Consider the following 15,853-nt stretch of genomic DNA (forward strand, 5'->3'; position numbering starts at 1 on the left):
AAAAACGCTTCTTAAAGAGGTTTTCCAGTTTCAGCAAATTTAACGTTATTTTCTGGATGATAAAAGTTTTATACAATTTTCTAATATACTTTCTATATTAATTCCTCACGGTTTTCAAGATATTGTCTTGTGGTTCGTAAGTGAGAACATTCATTGTTTACTTCCAGTGGATAAAATTCTGTCCATGGTCATGTGATGGACACACAGGTGCACAGCTTGCTACCGTTACAGAATGTCTATCAGGTGTACGGCTAGATAGAAGACACAGCTCTGTGTGTCCGTCACATGACCACCGATGGTAAGGAGCTCTGTAATACAGCTGTATCACAGAGCTTTTATCCGGAAACCACTCAGTGTGGTCACCGGTCATGTGATTGCTGTGACAGCCTGTCACATCAATCACGAAAAAGTTTGTCGGTACCAAAGTCACCATGTAGCCCCTTCGGGGTGACTTCACATCTGGTGGATTCGCTGCAGATTTTACCTGTGGATTTCTGCATGTAAAGTCTGCAGTGGATTACAGTACAAGGCAAGTGGATGAGATTTTACAAATCTCATCCACATGCTGCAGACATTTTACAATGCAGATTTTCAAATCTTTGATATGACATTAAATGAATACCTTGGGGGGGGGGGCTGCTTTCCAAAAAATAATAATTTCTAGGGTATTAAAGGAATTTTCCAGTCTCAAAGTGTATGACCTATCCTCAGGATAGGCCATCAATATCTGATTGGTCAGTGTCCGAATCCCGGCACCGCCGCCGATCAGCTGTTTTTGAAGGGGCCGCAGCGCTCATATGACTGTTGCTTCCCCTTCATTCCTTTCACTGCTCGTACTTTTGAATCGCCGATTCTCCTATTGAAGTAAAGTGTTTTTTTCCGCAAAATCTAAAAAAAGATATCAATTATCACCATAACTGTAACGGCTCGCAAAATAAAGTAAACCTGTCCTCTATACCGCACTGTAAACATCACAAGGTCGAAACCCAGAAAACTCATCCCACAAAAAACAAGCCCTTATATCGTTGCCAGGAAAATTAAAATGTCACGGCTCTCGTTATGCAGTAATGAAAAAACTAGAACAATCGCTGTGTCCCAAGGCCCAAATTGGCCATGTCCTTAAGGGGTTAAAAGATTTAGATAGACCGTAAGATCCACTGCAAGATCCTGATGTATGTGCACATCTTAAGAGAGAAACTGCTGTAGTTTCATTCTTTGCGTCCCTACTTTGTAATATCTTTTCAGAAAATAGGAATGAATGTTTACACCGCACCCATACAGAATGAATAAACGGTAAAATATGCAGGTTTGTGGTTAAACAGGATACATATCCGATATTAACTGAATGTATGACTCATTACTACAGAGGGAACTATTCTGTATGTATTAGGAAGGCATGTACAAGGAATGTAATCATCTGTTTTGTAATAACTTGTAAAACATTGGATTGGTTTTTCTTTTTAGGATTATCGTGTTTGCCAAATCGATCTGTTCACGGATCCAGATGGTCTTGGGGTTATGTCTTCATATTATGATGACACAGAAGAGGTGCAGGTGTATGGAAGACTGCAGAGAACTTGTTCCGTTAAAGTGCATTGTGGAGTGTAAGGAATTAAGTTTCAATAACCTAGCAAACATTTCAATGTCAGTCAGCAGCAGGGAGAAATCTGGCAGAGAAACGGGTTCCTCATCTCCTCTGTCCCTTCATATTTTGACAATTGTGTTAAACGAAGTTGGGCCTAAGGCTGGGTTCACACGTCGCAGTCAAAATGTCTTTTTTTTTTTTTTGTCACAATGCCGGCAAAGCCGCACTACTTTGCCGTGATTTTTGCGAAGTCGCAGCAAAATAGTGCGGTTTTGCTGCGAATCATGGCAAAAAACGCACTTTGAATGAAAGGCGTGAACCCAGCCTAAAGAGCTTGTATAAGATTAGGAAAAAGAGTCTGTTTTTTTTTTCTAGAAACACCACTGTATCAATAGGCTGTGTCTAGTATTGCAGCTCAGTCCCATTCTTTCTTCAACCCTTTCATGAGCACGGGTCATTGATGCCCCTGTGTCAAGGTTAAATTTTAAATTTCTGATATGCACTTCTTTAAACGATAATATCTTTGCATCTGCTTTGAATATCACAACTATTTTTACTTTGTTTTTTTTTTTTTACAAATATGAGGCTTTAATTTCATAGATTAGTTTAATTCCGTGTTTTACATTTTTATTATGAGCAGACAAATCACAAAAAATGTGAAAAAAACCCAACTTTTTTTGTATTTTTTTTATATATATTTATCTATATAATATGTATATAGATATACACTGTTGCAGCTCTGTAACAATTAGTCTTCTCTCTGTCAGCCTGGATCGCTGTGAGGAGAGAGTGAAGAGGGCTATAAGGCTATATTTACACGACGTGACATAAACAGTAGTTAACAACACTCTCCGTTTTTCATGGCTTCAAAATTTTAGCCCATTTCCTGGCCGTCTGACTGCTTTTTAACCGCCATTTGCTATCCGTTTTCCATGGCCGTTAAAAAAATGAAAAAAATAATGGGTGAATTTGATTTGTTTGGTGTTTTGAGGTCGCTGGGACAAAAAACCCTTAGTGCCCCTGTAGTGCCACAGTGCCCTCATGGTGCCCCAGTTCTTACTGTAGTTAGTGCCGACATAGTGCCACACACGTTGCCCATGTAGATCGTGCCACACTGTCCATGTAGGTAGCGCCACCCACCGGTAGATAGCACCACCTTAGCTCCCTCTAGGAGCGGAATCCCTGGTCAGAGCGCTCTGGCCGGGGATTCCGCTCCTGGAGGGAAACCCTTACATAACTGTCCATATGTGGACAGAGACGTCAGGGGCTCCCTCTAGGAGCGGAATCCCTGGCCAGAGCGCTCTGACCGGGGATTCCGCTCCTAGAGGGAGCCCCTGACGTCTCTGTCCACATATGGACAGTTATGTAAGGGTTTCCCTCTAGGAGCGGAATCCCCGGCCAGAGCGCTCTGACCGGGGATTCCGCTCCTAGAGGGAGCTAAGGTGGTGCTATCTGCAGGGGGGTGACGCTATCTACATGGGGATGGTGCTATCTACAGAGGGGATGGAGACACGTCAGGGGCTCCCTCTAGGGCGCTCTGGCCGGGGATTCTGCTTCTAGAGGGAGCTTATGTGGCACTATCTACAGAAGGGTTGTGTGTGCAGCTATCTACTGGGGGGGGGGGGGTGTTCCAGGGCTCTCAAAGCCCGGCAGACATCATGAGAGTGCAGTACTGCTTAGAAGGAAAGCAGTGCTGCACTCATTAACCTCGTTCCAGGCTGCCAACGTTTATATATGTGACAACTGCACTGGGCGTCGGCAGTTGGAAAGTATATAGCCGTATGGCAGTCGTGAAGAGGTTGATAGTCTCCGATACAGCCTCATATTTCTCCATTTCTGCCTCCCAGTAAAAAACAAAGTAGTCTCCGTCCCCCTTAAACCTGTTCTTCATATGCTCTAAACATAAAAAGGTCTTTCCAAGAATTTCCATTGATGGTCTAGCCATAGGATAAGCCATGAATGTGTGATTAGGAGCATACACTGTTATTATTTAATGGGTAATGGTGGTTTTACATAGGCAGATTTTTGCCCTGTAAACTAGCGCTGGTCGATGATACAGCATGTCGATCAGCACTCGTTTACTCTATTTAAACGAAGCAAAAAAAATAAAAACTCCCAAAGAAGTTAGAGGGAGTTATGGAAACAGCGTAGCTCGCTGTGCTATGCTTTTGCCGTAACTTTTATTCACTTCTGTTGTAGTTCCTGATACTGAAAACTGCGCTAGGCTGTTTACGGAAAACCCAGCCACCACGTAGGATTGGGGTCAGGTGACCACATTCTAGAGAGAGTTGCAAGTCCCAGAGGTGGGACCTGCATCTAACGAACATTTATGGCATATCATGTGCATATGCCATAAATGTCTGCGTTAAGAATACCCATTTTAAGTGTGCAGTAAGCTCCCATTCTCCCTCTAGTGGTGGCTGCAGGCGGCCAGCATGTTCTCTTTTAAGTCTATATCTCTGCAGGTGATTTGGAGCTATATATCAGAAAAGAGCTCTTTTCAATAAAGATATAATGAGAAATGAACCTTTTACCTAATTAGAAAAAAAAAGTGCTGTTCAAGAGGATGTTCACTGTAAGGGCTCATGTACACGATCCTATTACGGCTCTGTACATCTGAGTTGTTACGGAGCTGTAATACGGCGTACATAGAAGTCTGTGGGGACTTACTGTACCTCCATACTGTAAGTTTTTGTTGAATTACATATGAGTATGACAGAAACTAAACCGTGTGATGTTCCATTCATTGCAGTATTTCGGAGGTATTCTGCCCTAGAAGTAAGACATGAGGCCTTACTTCCCCATCAGCTGAGAAATTAGCTATTGACTTGAGTCCGGGCCATCAAACCCGCAAACACACAAAGTCTCATGTAAATACACTCTTTGGGCTTCCTTGCTTAGCTCAATTTGCCAGTTAAAACAGGTGTATAGCAGACCCTGTATTTATCTGCAACTATCCAACAGGTGCTCTTCTGTACAGATAGCGATCTCAAATTGCATATATCCTGGAACAATTAAGTATTATTGTAGATGAAAACCATGATCTAACACTCCTTTTTAGCAAATACCAGGGGCAATTTGAGTTGTAGCCTTATGCATTACTTCTGTTTGTTTTTGTCTTTTTACATTTATCTGACATTCGCAGAGGTGTTGTTAGAATCCCAGTACTCTGGGGCAGAAAGCCAGGAGGCCATCAAAGCAAACTTTTTTTATTTTATACCACACACCTCCTTGGCTACACTGCAAATAATTTAGCCAACCCCAAATTCACATATGTTTTTTGGGTGCTGTTCACATCATGTTTGTGAAGTATGTTCTGCGCATGCGTGCGTGCCATATTATTATTATTTTTTTATTTTTTTTTAAACATGCGAGCCATTATATGGTTTACATCACAAGCACCAGTTAAATGTATACACCTTCTGCTTTTTCATCGATTATTTCATATTAGTCTATGGGTAACAGATGCCTGTGACGGATGTCTAACAGTGGCATTCGTCACCCATAGGCTGTTAAGGCATCCCTTTAACGGATAAGTCATGAAAAGATCATGAGTGTTCATTACATATTCCGTTAAGGTCTATGGGTGATCAATGTCCTTGTTAGGCATCTGTCACAGCCCATGTTTAACATACACATTGGGAGCTTTTCCCAGCATATATACGCTAAATGTAGGGTAAAAAAAATTTAGGTGTCTTGGCTAATATGTATTATATGAATTATATATGTCTACATCAAATAAGACCGCAGTAGAAGTAATCTCTATAGAAGTTATTTTGATGTCAAAACATTACTCCATATGTGGGAAATAATTCTCCATAGACAGAATTAAAATTAGGCACAAAACTTTGAACTAAAAAATAAAATGGTGTTTAAAAAGGATCTCTCACTAGGTTATATAAGTTGGCCTGGTTACCTGACCAGAATAGCGCTGTCTCCCTAATTCCAGCGTTGTTTTTCATTTTGGATTCCGCCCCCCCCCCCCGTTCCAGAGATATGGTACACTGTTGTATTGGCTCCCTCTATGCTAATTTGCTGTAGTTAGCTAACAGGGCGTGAACTACCCTCAAGCTGCCTTGCGCTGATTGGTCAGCATTAGAGGCAGGGAAGCTAGCTCCACCCTGTGCTAACTACAATAAATTGGCATATTGGGAGCTAACACAACAGTGGGCCATATCTCTGGAACGGAAGGGTCCAGGAGAAAAATAAGTAGAGCTGGTTAACTGACCTGAATAGCCAGGTCTCCCTGATTCCAGCTCTGTTTTTCTATGACCTAGTGACAGGTCCCCTTTTAAAAGTGGACACTCACTTCAAACTTGTGTTGCAAGCATAGGTTAACCAGAAGTACTAGCTACAATTTGTTATAGCTAAAAAAAATAATATATATATATGTAGGAGACTTTTACTTTGTGAACAATTACAGGAACGTTGCTTAGTGAGATTTTGAACCTGAACTACAGCGTTTTTTAATGTGTGAAATGTGTTTGCTTGCACAATCACATGCACAGATCAGTGTATGGTACTCCACATGACTTTGAAGTGTGTGTGTGTGTGTGTGTGTGTGTGTGTGTGTACATGTTTTCATATGTAACTACTTATTATAATGTGTTTTATTGTGTGTTTGGATGTCCGCACACCTACTGGTTCTTCCTTGCCAAGTAAATTCAGAAAATAACAGCTCTGCAATAATGTAGATGTAGTTTGCAGATGTTCATGGCAAACTACAGTGTGCAGTCCCAATGTTATGTATGGAAATCTAGCATACTGATAGTTATGTCTACTGTATGCACAAATCTGTTCTAATCCTTATTAATTAGAGAAAAGGATATGTAGCTCCGGAAAGAAATATAGCTTATACATAATACGGTCTACAGAAATATGCTCTAGTGTAACTAAACTTTCAACAAACTTCTGTCATGTCATAGTGACATGTCAGATGTTTTGATCGGTGGGGGCCAAGCACTGAGACCCCCACCAATCACTAGAACGAAGCGGCAGAAGCGCTCAGGTCAGCAATGAGCTGCTTAGTTTCTGATAGTCTTTTCTCGGAAAGCCGATGTAACAGTGTACGCACTCAATGGAAAGTCTATGGGCCCGTACACTGCTACATCGGCTTTCCAAAAAAGCCGATCAGAAACTAAGCGGCTCAGCGCTGACCTGAGCGCTTCTGCCGCTTCGTTTTAGCGATCGGTGGGGGTCTCAGTGCTCGGACCCCCACCGGCCAAAACTTATGACATGTCAGAAGTTTGATGAAGGTTTAGTTACACTTTAAGGAATGAGAGCAATCACATTTCCTGATATAGGAAATATTAGCAGTGTGAATGTTCTGATAATAACAGGAAGGAATCCCACTTCTACTATTGTTGGACAGGGTTTGGCTATCTGTAGGTGTAACCTTGATTTATAGGTGTCCTTGCCTCCCTCTGTTGCACACTTGCTCGTGTCTCATTGAAAAATATTTGCCTATTAATTTTATTAATCGAAAATGTTTTTTGTTTTTTTTTCCCCAGGTGGCTTATATATGAGGAATCTGGGTTCCAGGGAGTGCCATTCATCATGGAGCCAGGAGAATACCCCGATCTTTCGTTTTTAAATATTCAGGAAGCATACATTGGATCAATGAGACCTTTGAAAATGGTGAGTTTGTTGGACACAGCATAGCATTACTATCGCTGAAGTGATTTTTCTTATTTTGTATAATAACGGAGTAGGCTAGTACTTTATATAGTGAGAATAAAATTCTATACTATCCGAGAAATATCTTGCATTTAAAAGTTGTATCGGAATTCTCAATATTCTGGCCTGATTTCTCTTGCCTCACACTTTGTGAGTCTTCTATGTATGTTCACAAAAAATGTTCTGTACATATAAAGTTTTACAGATTTGTGTTGATTTTTATTGGTCAGTGCTCACTACTTTTAAAGGGCCAACCGCAGTAGTCCACTTTTCTGGATTTCCTTGCTGCTCTCATCCACTGCTATTAGCAAGAAGCTACATTTCGGCAGCCATACTGACCTGCCTCTTCCTGTGCAGTGATTAGTAGAGATGAAGGTCTTGCAGTAGAAGCCACATCTTCGATATTGCTTCTGAGCATATAAAAGTATCTACATACACCGTAGAGACGTAGCACTTTTTCCCACTAAATAAGTGGAACTAGGACACTAAATAAGTGGAAAATATTCAAACGTGGCAGTTGTGTTTCAAGTGATGGCTGCAGGATTTGGAATGATAATAAAGTAAACCACCACCTTGGAGCCAGTTGATATATACTAAAAAAATATATAATAAATAAATATATATATATATATATATACATATACACACACACTACATACAGATATGGATTCCCTGATAAAATGCTGCTTTTGAAAACGTTCCGTAACCATGTGAACTCTCCAATAATAACACGTAAGTTCAGTTTCCATTGTGTTGACGTACGTCTTCATTCTCTTTACAGGGAAGCCGCAAGGTTGAAATCCCCTATGAACCCAAGGTAAGAGTAACACAAAAGATATATATATATATATATATATATATATATATATATATATATATAATCTAGGTACGGATGTAGCCATCTTTATTTTGACTCTGATAACTTGCTGCAGTGCAACATAACTCAACAAAAGCCATTGAAAAGTCATTGAAAAAAGTCAAGATAAAGGATCTTGCCACTGTGTAATTAATGCCTTAAAAGTCAAGATAAGGATGGCTACATCTGTACTTGTACATTACTTGATGCAGTAATTTGGTACCAAGTGCAGATCCATGAAGAAGTAATGACTGCTCCTTGTAATGAAATAACTACGCAATATGAATTACAAACCATGAACATGTACGGTGATGTTTCAATTAAACCTAAACTTTCAACAAACTTCTAACATGTCATAGTGACATGTCAGAAGTGTTGATCGGTGGGGGTCCAAGCACAGAGACCCCACCGATTGCTAAAACGATGCGGCAGAAGCGCTTGACTCAGCCGCCAGCTCTCTTCGGCAAGCCGATGTAGCAGTGTACGGGCCCATAGACTTTCTATTGAGTCCGTACACCGCTACATCGGCTTTCCGAGTAAAGCCGATCAGAAACCAAGCAGTTCAGTGCTCGTCCGAGCGCTTCTGCTGCTTCGTTCTAGCGATCGGTGGGGGTCTCAGTGCTCAAAACCCCACCAATCAAAACATATGACATGTCACTTAGACATGTCAGAAGTTTGTTGAAAGTTTAGTTACCCTTTAACCTTACTTACTTAGAGCACTGTGAACCCTTGTGTATGTCTATTTACAGATCATTATTTTCGAGAAGCCCATGTTTGAAGGCAGGCAGGTGGAGCTGGACAAGGAAATGTTTACACTTAAAAATCTAGAAATGCCAGAAGGAACTGGAGAGGCGCAAGAACTTGCTTTTAACGCTGTTGGTTCAATAAGAGTTCTCAGTGGGTTGTGAGTATTGTTGTACTTTATGGATGTAATATGGTTTGTGTGTTTAACTTGTCTTGAATGTTTCCCAGTTATAGCGCCCTATAAATTCTACAGTATTAGATATACACTTATTTTATGTAAATACAGGTATAATAATAGTATTAGGCCTCATGCACACGTCGGTATTCTGGTCAGTATTTTGCTTCAGTATTTGGAAGCCAAAGCCAGGAGTGGGTCCAAAATACGGAAGAAGTGCAAATCTTTCCATTATCGGTTTTCTCTGTTTATGTTCCACTACTGCTTTTGACTTCCAAATACTGAAGCAAAATACTGGCCAGAATTCTGACGTGTGCAAGAGGCCATTACCAACAAACAAATTTATTAAAGAGGCTCTGTCACCACATTATAAATGCCCTATCTTGTACATAATGTGATCGGCGCTGTAATGTAGATCATTTTTGACGGAGTTATGACCTATTTTAGCTTTATGCTAATGACTTTCTTAATGGACAACTGAGCGTGTTTTAAACCTGCAGAGGAAGAAAACTTGGTGGAGAAATGTGCTTGAGGTTGTTGGGGTTGAGTGTGTGTGTTTTGTTTTTTTGTTTTTTCTATTTCTTGTTAACCGCAGTAACAATTTCAGTAGACTGTCCCTATATTTAACATTATAGATTGCGGCTACTTTTCTGATCACTTAGATGGTGTTTTGGTTGTATATTTGGTTATACCCTGATTAGTGTGGACATATTATTACATTCAATATCTCTCCAATTTGAATGTGTATCTTTTGACATGTCTATTCACATTTGTATATTTATATCTTGTCAACCGCTAAACCTTCTTTTATGGTTTTTAGGATATTTTTTTATTGCTTTCATTCAAGGATTTTTTGACATCTTATGTTATTTAATGGTTCTAATAAATATTAAATTCTCCTTTCATGTTATGGCCACAGGTCACATTTGATCCCCATATGGCATTTCTTCATAGTTTTTACACTTTCTTGTGTCATTAAGATTGGACAGAGTGGAAATGTCCTTATTGTCAAACATATGGTGTCGCCTTTATGGTGCAACTAAGGGCGTGTTCACATCACCGTTCATTTCCGTTCCGGGGTTCCGTCGGGTGAACCCCGCAACGGAAAGTGAAACGGACAGCACCGCTTCCGTTGCAGTCACCGTTGATCTCAATGGTGACGGAAACATCGCTAATGCTTTCCGTTCGTCACCATTCCGGCTGGTTTCCAGTTTTCCGACGGAATCTATAGCGGAGTCGACTACGCTATTGATTCCGTCGGAAAACCGTAAACCAGCCGGAATGGTGACGAACGGAAAGCATTAGCGATGTTTCCGTCACCATTGAGATCAACTGTGACTGAAACGGAGGCTGTGCTGTCCGTTTCCCTTTCCGTTGTGGGGTTCACCCGACGGAACCCCGGAACGGAAATGAACGGTGATGTGAACAGGCCCTAAGAGAAGAGGCCCAAAGTGAAAGGGTGAGAAACAGCAGCTCGTCCCAACTAAAGTAACAAGATCTTCATGAATGCTTGGTTCTGGCAGGATAGGTTTTTAACAGCATATTTTGCCATTGAACCATTAGTAGAAAAATAGCATAGGTAACCTACCCTACCAAAAAAATACCATTGATAAGTAAATATGGTAAGATTTTTTTGTATGATTTTATATTTTGTAGGTGGGTTGGCTATGAGAAACCTGGATATGAAGGTCACCAATATTTGTTTGAAGAAGGTGATTACGAGGAATGGAGTCATTGGGGTGGTTACAATGGACTGTTGCAATCTTTACGACCCATTCTATCTGTAAGTGTTTTTTTTTTACCATAATAACATTTAATAATTCTAGACATATGTATAGTTACCTATACAATTAGAAGTGCAAGAGACTGAAGAAAACGCTTTATTTATGTATTACCTATCCTATTACTATATGGTACAGCATATGTATCTTGCTAGGTTGTTTTTTAACATAAATGCTTACATGTTTAGCCTATATGTTAATTCTTCACAGGACTTTTCCACACCACATTTGGTAATGTATAGTGAAAAGGACTTTGACGAAAAGGCATCAAATATCAATGTTTTGGGTATTATATCAAACATGGAAGAGACCGGTTTTGGAGTGAAGATACAATCTATTAATGTATTAAGTGGAGCGTAAGTTTCCCTTTGTAATATTTATGTTTGTATGTATTTCTACTGTTTTTGTTAACTATTTTTTTTATTTCACAATTTGCTTGCAATTTAATATGTTTGAACCAAAGTATCTGTGTAAAGAATGTACAGGGTAGATGCAATATCGGCCTGTCGCAGATCTGTACCAAAATACCGGAAAAAATAGCACAGTTAGTCAAAAAGTGACACTATTGGTGGCGAAAGGAGTTATTAAAAATAGTAGTGCAGAGATTACAAATATTCAGTCACTATTCTCTAAATCCAATTTATTTATCTTCGGTCTCACCCAGTGTAATGTATTTAAAGGCTATGTATACCTTTTGAAATTGTGTTGATTTAAAAAAAATATATATATATTAAAATATATGTGTGTAACTTTCTAAATACTTTTTATAAAAATATTTTATTGTTTTTGAAATACAGGTGCACATTTGTATCCTGTATACAGAGCAGCTGTATCTTGCGCTGAGACCTGAATCCTTCAGGTCAGCGGGACTGACCGGTTCAGTGACAGCGGGTCCTGCGTGTCTGACACGCAGGTTCCACCTGTTATCGGTCACATCGAAGGGCCTGTTCACATCAGCGTTGCTTTCCTTTGAGGGGCTCCGTTGGAGCTTTCTGTCGGGGGAACCTTCGCTTCTGTTTGCATCACCATTTATCTCAATGGTGACGAAAACTATGCTAATGGTTTCTGTTTGTCACTGTTGTGAGAGGGCACAGTAACAATGCAGGGGACTAATCACAGCGGTCCCCTTTCAGCAATCGCTGTGATTGGTCCGTCACAGCAGACTGACCAAATAACCGCTTCGTGACGTTAAAAACTTGGCCGTAACAACTGTTACAGCGTCTGACTTCCTCATTGTGACAGTGAATGTGAGGAGATCGGACGTGTAATAGTGTGCCCAGCATAAAATTCATAATCCTTTAACCCTTTCCTAGGGAGAGGGAGTGATAGAGAAATTTTATGGATATCATACAGGTTTAGATTATTCGGGATTAATTCTATAGGTGCATAGCGATTGTTGGCTAGCCACAGTTGAGGACGTTTTATAGAAAGAAAGAAAAAAAAAAAAAAAATATATATATATATATATATACACACCATTTTTATACAAAGTATATACGTCAAATATTAATACATTTGTCGTTCTACAGTAAGGGTGTCATAGGTATAGCGTCATAGTAATTCGTTTGTTAGGGACGTTACATCGTTGTCAGAAAAAAATACAAAAAAGTTATAGTACATTACACTTTGCTGTAACAGTTTTATAGTTTTAAAGTGTTTTTATTATATATATCTATAGGTGTATATGTGCGTGTATATATAGATAGATATGTATAACAGCTGAAGAGGCGTACAAAATGCTTTTCTTTGATACTAAATCAGCTAGTGATGGATCAGAGTTTGTTATTTCCTCATCTTTCAGTGATGATGAGGAAATTCTTTAGAATCCTGAAGTGGGCTGCCATCAAGCCCAAACTGATAATCGAAAAACATTTCTGGCTTCTCCCGTTAACTATACCCCCCAAGTTCCAGAATTCAACACTACTTCAGGGGTTCACATTGACACAACAGAGCTTGATGATTTAAGTTAACAATTTTTTTTAAATTTTTTTTTGTTAATTTAGTTGTTACGAAAACAAACTTCTATGCGGAGCAATTTATTGCAGCTAATCTGCAGTCATTTTATGCCAAGCCAAACTTGGCATCCTGTTAATGCAGCGGAAATGCTTAAATTCTGGGGGTTGCTGTTAAACACGGATATAACAAAAAAAAACAAAAAACAACACATTGAGATCATGTTGGTGTAACAGATGTGTTGCAACATACACCCATGTACCGCAGTGCAATGTTCAGGGGACGGTTTGACGCAATTATAACATTTTTGCACTATAACAATAACCTGCAGTGCCCACACCTATATGACCCCAACTCCGACCGCCTTTATAAAATCCGGCCTATGATCGCACATTTTACCCAAAAATGTAGTTCCTTATACACCCCTGTAAAAGAGAGGGCAATTGACGAATCCCTTGTTCATTTTAAGGGCCAACTCAAAATGTTAGGCGAGTCTGAGACTGGCTACACATATACAGGATTTATGAGGGCAAAGACTCAGAGATTGAGCCCCCACACTGCCCTCCTGTCCTAGGTCCAAGTGGTAAAATTGTCTGGGATCTCTTGCACTCCCTGCAAGATCAAGGCTACCACTTGTACTTAGACAAGTTTTACACTAATATTCCACTTTTTAAATGTTTGACCATAAAACAGACACTGTTTATATATTCTGCAGGTGACCGGTTGTTTTGCCGGGCAGGGACCTGTTATGTTGTGCCGACGTCACTTGGCACATTTAGGGATTGCTGGTGCTAAAGAGATGTACAACCAGTCCCTTTAAAAAAAAAAAAAAGAAGAGATTCTAAATATATTGACCTGAACCTGTGAACACGCTTGAGTTCCAAGACGGTTGTATGGATTTTTCCTCCATTTTTCAGATATATTGCCTTTTACTACAGGACAACTTTTCCTCACTCTTTAAATTACTCTACAGGGCTAAGTTTGATGGTCAACCGCTTTGTTGGCATGATATGGTCATATACAGTATCTTCAGGCAAAAATTCACTTTTAGGGACATGCCTTTTTTACCAGTAAAAATTGGCGCGCCTCTATTCTTCCCCCAGAAATGCAGCATATTTCTAAACATAGTAGAGGAATAATTTGTAACTACATTTTTACATGCCATTTAAATATGATGTACTAGAATGGCAGATTTAAGGGAAAAATATTTTTTTTTACACCCGACCTCTTATTTTCCGCTATAAAAACTTTGCTAGATGAATAGTTTAGGGGTGTAGTTTTTCAAATGGAGTAACTTCTGGTTATATTGTATAGTTTTGAGCCCCTTTGTGTGGCTAGGCAGCAGACTATGGCCAAAGTAGTGGTACTACTGAACACAGGAGAAATGATGTAATAAATATTGGGGTGCATTCCTTCAGTATCATGAATTTTCCATGCAAAAAATGCTCTTAAAATGACACATTTGTGAAAAAAAAACTTATATTAAAACCAGTTTTGCTTAATTTGCTTAATTTATGGGACAAAATGTGCACTACACCCCCTCGATGAATACCTTTAGGAGGTTTTATTTAGAAAATTGGGTCAATTCTGGGGGTATTGCATAGTTCTGCCAGCTAAAATCTTCTGAAGGTGTGGATTAGGGCCTATAATTTAGCTGGTGTCCTAAAAGCCGCAGGGTGCTGCTTTCCTTTTGGGGTCCACCATTTGATATAGCTGCAAATTGGGCTATTTTGAAACATAGTAGGCACAGCATAATCAATGTAGGGGTGCAATTATTGAGTCTAATGTACTTTGTAGGAAATGTGTGTCCTATAAATGACAAATTTGTGACCGAAAATGAGATTTCAATTTTTTACATCGGCTTTGCATCAATTCCCACAAAAAACTGGGCTCGAAAAACTCACTAGATAAATAAATTAGGGCGTGTGGTTTCCAAAATGGAGTCACTTTTGAGGGCTTCCACTGTACTGGTACCTCAGGGGCTCTGCAAATGCGACATGGCGCTAAAAAAACATTCCAGCAAAATCTGTGCTCCAAATGCGCTCCTTCCCCTCTGAGCCATGATGTGTGTCCAAACAGCAGTTTATTACCACATATGGGGTATTTCCGTAATCAGGAGACAATGCTTTATAAATGTTGGGGTGCTTATTCTCCTTTTATTCCTAAAAAAAAGAATAGAAAAATAAATTGTTTTTTTCAGAAACAAAGTAGATTTTCATTTATATGGCCTTATTTTAATACATTCAGCAGAAAAACTGTGGGGTCAAAATGCACACTATACCCCTCGACAAAATTCCTTTAGGGGTGTAGTTTCCCAAATGGGGTCACTTTTGGGGGGTTTCCACTGTTTTGGTACAACTAAACCTCTTCAAACCTGATATGGTGCCTAAAATATATTCTAATAAAAAGGAGGTCCCAAAATCCACTAGGTGCTCCGTTGCTTCTGAGGCAGGTGCTTCAGTCCATTACCACACTAGAGCCACATGTGGGATATTTCTAAACTGCAGAATATGGGCAATAAATATGGAGTTGCTTTTCTCCTGTAAAACCTTCTGTGTTAAAACAACAAATGGATTTCAAATAAATTTTTAGGGTTAAGAAACTTTCTAAATGCTGTTTTGAATACTTTGAGGGGTGCAGTTTTTAAAATGGGGTGGTTTATAGGGGGCTCTAATATATAAGGCCCTCAAAGCCACTTAAGAATTAAACTGGTATCTACAAAAACAGGTTTTGGAAATAGTCTTGAAAATGTGAGTAATTGCTGCTAAAGTTATAAACCTTGTAATGTCCTAGAAACATAAAATGACTTAAAAAAAAAAAAAGAATGCCAACATAAAGTATAAATATAGTAAATGTTAAGTTATTACTATCTGTCTTACAAGCAGATACATTTAAATTTAGAAAAATGTTGGTGTTTTTCACAAATACTGAATGTATCGGCCAAATTTTACCACAAACATAAAGTACAATGTGTCATGAGAAGACGGTCTCAGAATCGCTTGGCTGGGTAAAAGCATTCCAAAGTTATTACCACATAAAGTAACACATTTCAGATTTTCAAAAAATTGGCTGTGTCCACGGCC

At 39.4% G+C, this 15,853-nt stretch overlaps 1 protein-coding gene across 1 annotated transcript in view; it reads left to right on the top strand.

Annotated features, from left to right (window-relative positions):
- The window catches only part of CRYBG1 (crystallin beta-gamma domain containing 1), a 333,831-nt gene that overhangs the window by 291,869 nt on the left and 26,109 nt on the right, over positions 1–15,853 (top strand). The window contains exons 8-13 of the mRNA XM_075862225.1: positions 1,465–1,604; positions 7,096–7,222; positions 8,043–8,078; positions 8,867–9,021; positions 10,693–10,819; positions 11,028–11,173. Coding sequence (XP_075718340.1) covers positions 1,465–1,604; positions 7,096–7,222; positions 8,043–8,078; positions 8,867–9,021; positions 10,693–10,819; positions 11,028–11,173 — 731 coding nt within the window. The remainder of the gene's footprint in view (positions 1–1,464; positions 1,605–7,095; positions 7,223–8,042; positions 8,079–8,866; positions 9,022–10,692; positions 10,820–11,027; positions 11,174–15,853) is intronic.

This window comes from Rhinoderma darwinii, chromosome 4, assembly GCF_050947455.1.
Source record: "Rhinoderma darwinii isolate aRhiDar2 chromosome 4, aRhiDar2.hap1, whole genome shotgun sequence".
Lineage (NCBI taxonomy): Eukaryota > Metazoa > Chordata > Amphibia > Anura > Rhinodermatidae > Rhinoderma > Rhinoderma darwinii.